Source organism: Mastomys coucha, chromosome X, assembly GCF_008632895.1.
Source record: "Mastomys coucha isolate ucsf_1 chromosome X, UCSF_Mcou_1, whole genome shotgun sequence".
NCBI lineage: Eukaryota > Metazoa > Chordata > Mammalia > Rodentia > Muridae > Mastomys > Mastomys coucha.
In genome coordinates, this window is record NC_045030.1 from 11,392,541 (window position 1) to 11,397,510 (window position 4,970).

Consider the following 4,970-nt stretch of genomic DNA (forward strand, 5'->3'; position numbering starts at 1 on the left):
CACACACACACACTTTCTCCTCCCTTCATCAGCTTCTTCTCATCTCCCTCCCCTCTTCCTTCCCCTCTCCCTTCCTCTTTCTTTCCCCCTTCTTCTTTCCTTCTCCTGCTCCTCCTCCCCTCTTTTCCTCCTATCCCTACTCCTTCCTGTCCTTCATCCTTTTTTTCTTCCTCCTCACCCTCTGTCTTAGGATTCCAATTGCTATGAAGAGGCATCATGATCAAGGCAACTCTTATAAAGGAAAACATTTAAATGTGGCTAGCTTATAGTTTAGAGTTTTGGTCCATTATCAGCATGGTTGGAAGCATGGCAACATTCAGGCAGACATGGTGCTGGAAGACTTGAGAGTTCTGCAACTCAATCAGCAGGCAGCAGGAAGACAATATGACACGCTTTCTCCTAGAAGGCCACACCTAATCCAAAAGCTGCCACAATTCTAATAGTGCCACTCCCTATTGGTCTATGGGGGCCATTCTTTTTCAAACTACAATACCCTCCTTTCCTTCTGCTGTTTTCCCTTCTTTTCCTCTTCCCTTTTCCCTCTTTCCTGCTCTCTCTTCCTCCTCCCTAGTCCTCCTCATTCCTCGTCCATCTTCCCCTTTTCTCATCCTATCCTCCACAACCTATCCTCCTCCATCCCTTCATTCCCTCCCCCTCCTTCTTCTCCCACTTGTCCTGCTTCCAACTTTCTTCTATATCTCTTCTTCCCTTTTCTTATCTTCCTCCTCCAGCTTTCCTTTTCCTCCCTGTCTTTCCCCTTCTCATCTTTCTAGTCTTCCCTCTCCTCACTCTCTCCTTCCTCTTTCCTTTCTTCCACGACTTGTTTCCTTTTACCCCTTCTCCACTCTTTCCTTTTTCTTCCTTTTTCCATATTCCTCCCACTCTTGTCATCCTCTTCCCCCTTTTCTCCTCCTGTTCCTCCTCTTCCTGTTCTTCCCCATCTTATCTTCCTCTCTTCTTTCTCCTCCTCCCCTACTTCTCCTCTCTTCCTTTCCCTCCAATCTTTCTACTTCCAGTCTTCCTCCTGATCCTCCTCCTTTCCTTCTCTTTCCTGCCTTGCCCCTTCCTGTCTTTCTTTTCTTCTTTTTCCCTCTTCTGCCATTTCTTCCAGTCTCCTTTATATTCTTGCCCTATTCCCCCCCTCATTTTCCTTCTTTTCGCCCTTTCCTTCTCTGCCCTTTCTTTCCCTATTCTCTTCCTCCTTCCCCTCCTTGTCTTGTCTCTTCCTTCCCCTCCTCTTTCTCCTCCTCCTCTTCCTCCTCCAATTCCTCCTGTTCCTCCCCCTCCTCTTCTTGTCCCCTCCTCTTCTAGTCTCCTCCTCCTTTTTCCTTGTTCCCCTCCTCTTCCTACCCTCTTCTTCCTCTTCTCTTCCTCCTCCTTACTACTCCACTACTTTCCCTCCTCCTCCTCTCCTCCTTTCTCCTTGTCCATCTCTTCTTTCTTTTCTTCCTCCCCTCCTCTTAATCTTCTCCCCCTCTTCTCCTTCCCTCTTCTCTACCCCGTTCTCTAGCTCCCCTCCTCCCCTTCTTCCTTTTTCTTTATCAATCACTCCTCTTCTTTCTCTTTCTTCTTTAATCTAAGGAGTGAACATATGACCTTCTTAGCTATATCTATAGTCTTTTTATATTTTAAAAAGATTTTTTAAATTATGTGTATGTATGAGTTTTGTGTATATCCATTATGTTGAACCTTTGGCACTAGAAATGAGGGCACTTTATCACATAATATGAATATGTCATAGAAACACATAATATGAAAGGGATAGGAGCACCCACATTCAAGTAATGTCAAAAGCAACAAAAATTTTTAGTGAACATTTATTTGCTGTTGAATGATGGTACATGGTGGTAAAGAAGCACTTAATATTTTTTTCTGCTCACAATAATAATCAAATGGAAACATTAAGCTCTGTTATACAATTTTCAATAACACAATCCAAACAGCAAACAGAAATATTTACTGATCCAGGACTAAAAGAGTGGTCAGCTGACCCTCACAGGGCTTTGCAACAATATTCGGCAGAAGCTACTTTATAATTGTTGACATTAAAGAGAGAAGTGGAATTCTCTGCAAGGTAGTCAAGAAAGTCATGCATGTAGTTAGACACTAAGAGAAGACTCTGCCTATTAAGGTATGAATGGGCCAATGCAGTCCCAATTTTCACAAACAATCGCAGGAGGTGTGGAGCCCCATAAACCTGAGACATTGGAATATCAGGATAAGCCAGGTGAATTTTGGCATACTGGGGCCTTTCAAACTGGCAGAGCAGCTGAGTGCCCAGCATCTTGTTGAAATACTCTCTTATTCCAACTACAGCTTCATCAACAGAGTATTCCCTATTATCAGCAAGTCCCTGTGACTTCACAAAAGTCACATATTCTTTAAGAATGGTATCTACATTCTTCTCAGCAGGAAGTTGGAATAACTGCTTTTGCTTGTTGATCAAGTCCCAGTCCTCAACAAGACGAGACTTCAGTTCATCGGGCACTTTCAACTCAACTCCCACTTTTATCTTCACAGTCACAGGCACGTTGCCATGAGGGACCTGGGCAACTTGGTTGGTATCACTGCCAATTCTGTTTTCTGGAAGACTCTGCATTTTGTTTGGCTCTGTCACCTTAGACATGGATCCTGAAGAGGCATTCTCTTCAGGGAAGCCTGTCTCCATGGAGGGATGACCTTTCTCCACAGAAAGCATATTGTCTTCCGCACTCCCTTCTTCTGCTGTGCAGCTTCCCTGGGAAGAGTGAGCTCTCTTCTCTGAAAGATCTTCAAAGGAGCAACCCTGCTCTGCCATGCTGCCTTTCTCAGCAGAGAGCTGTCCCTCTGCCAGACAACTTTTCTTAACAAGGTGACCTCTCTCCATGGAGTGACCTCGTTCTGGAGAACGAACTCCCTTCACACAGACAACTTTCTCTGCAGGTCGTTGTTTTTTGGGAGGACAACCTTTCATAGAGGCAGATAGATGCCTTTCTGCAGGGTGGCTTTTCTTTGGAGGCTGACCTCTCCCAGTGTGGGAATCTTTCCTGGCAGAGGGCCCTCTCTCTGCATTACCACCCTTCTCAACTGAGCTCCCTGCCTCTGCAGGGTGGCTTTTCTTGCGAAGCTGACCTCTGCCTCTGGAATGATCTTTTCCTGTAGATGGTCCCCTTTCTGCATGGTTACCCCTTTCTGCTGAGCAACCATCCTTTTCAGAGCAGCTTTTCTTTGGAGGCCTACCTCGGCCAATGGGGTGATCTTTTCGTGCAGAGGGCCCTCGTTTTGCAGATTTACCCCTTCCAAAGGAGCGAAATTCCTCTTCAGGGTGACTATTTTGGGGACAACCTCTTCCTGAAGGGTGCTCCTGCCCCTCCGAAGGTCCTTTCTCTGCACAGTTTCCACTCTCTGCTGAGAGACCCTTCTCTGCAGGTTGGTTTTTCTTCGGAAGCCCACTTCTGCCTGTGAGGCGATCTTTCCCTTCAGAGGGTCCTCTTGATGTACTGCTACCACCCTTGCTTGACTGCACTGTCTCTATGAGGCCATTTTTGTTGGGGTGCCCTCTTCCTCCAGAGCGATCTTTCCCTGCAGAGGGTCTTCTTGATGTACTGCTACTACCCGTGACTGAGTGACCCTCCCCTGCACTGCCTCTTTTGCTTGGGCGCCCTCTTCCTCCAGAGCGATCTTTCCCTATAGAGGGTCCTCTTGATTCACAGGTACCACCCTCCACTGACCAACCCTCCTCTGCAGGGCCGCTTTTGTTGGGGTGACCTCCTCCTACAGGGCAATCTTTCCCTGCAGAGGGTCGTCTTGGTGTACAGGTACCACTCTGAACTGAGCGACCCTTCTCTGCAAGGCCCGTTTCATTGAGGTGACATCTTCTTGTTGGGCGCTCTTTCCCTGTAGATGGTCTTCTTGATATACAAATACTCCTCTCATCTGAGCTACCCTCCTCTGAGGGGCTGCCGCTTTTGTTAGGGCACTCCCTTCCTTCAGGGCGATCATTCTCTGCAGAGGGTACTTCTGTTGCACAAATACCACTCTCGACTGAGTGACTCTCCTCCGAAGGGCTGCTTTTGTTGGGGTGGCCTTTTCCTGCAGGGAGATCTTTCACTGCAGAAGATCCTCTTGGTGTACAAATACCATTCTCGACCAAGTGACTCTCCTCTTCAGGGCCGCTTTCGTCGGGCCAACTTCTTCCTCCAGAGCAATCTTGCCCTGCAGAGGGTCCTCTTGGTACACAGATACCACACTTGATTGAGCACCACTGCTCTGCAAGGCTGCTTTTGCTGAAGCAACATCGTCTTGCTGGGCGCTCTTCCCCTGTAGATGGTCCTCTTGATATACAAATACTCCTCTCATCTGAGCTACCCTCCTCTGCAGGGCCGCTTTTGTTGGGGTGACCTCTTTTTGCAGGACGATCTTTCCTTGCCGAGGTCCCTCTGGATGTACAGCTACCATTTTCGACTGAGTGACCCTCTTCTGCCCGACAACTTTTGTTAGGGTGCATTCTTCCCGGAGGGAGATCTTTCCCTGCAGAGGATTCTCTTGGTGCATAAATACCATCATCAACTGAGCAACCCTTCTCTGTAGGGCAGCTTTTTCTGGGGCGTCTTCTTCCCCTAGAGTGATCTTTCCCTGCAGAGGGTCTTCTTGATGTACTGTTACCACCCTCTACTGAGCGACCCTTCTCTGTAGGGCCGCTTCTTCTGGGGTGCCCTCTTCCTCTAGAGCGATCATTCCCTGTAGAGGGTCCTCTTGATGTATTGCCACTACCCTCCACTGACCGACCCTCCTTTGCACGGCCGCTTTTTCTGGGGCGCCCTCTTCCTCTAGAGCAATCTTTCCCTGCAGTGGGTCCTCTTGATGTACTGCTAACACCCTCCACTGAGCGACCCTCCTTTGCACGGCTGCTTTTGCTGGGGTGCCCTCTTCCTCTAGAGCAATCTTTCCCTGCAGTGGGTCCTCTTGATGTACTGCTAACACCCTCCACT

General features: G+C 48.1%; 1 protein-coding gene across 1 annotated transcript; it reads right to left on the reverse strand.

Annotated features, from left to right (window-relative positions):
* Positions 1-1,802: 1,802 nt before the first annotated feature.
* LOC116091835 (collagen alpha-1(I) chain-like) lies at positions 1,803-4,954 on the reverse strand. Its single transcript, XM_031373285.1, has one exon. It carries the CDS (start codon positions 4,484-4,486, stop codon positions 1,994-1,996), a length of 2,493 nt encoding a protein of 830 aa, XP_031229145.1. The 5' UTR covers positions 4,487-4,954; the 3' UTR covers positions 1,803-1,993.
* Positions 4,955-4,970: the final 16 nt, after the last annotated feature.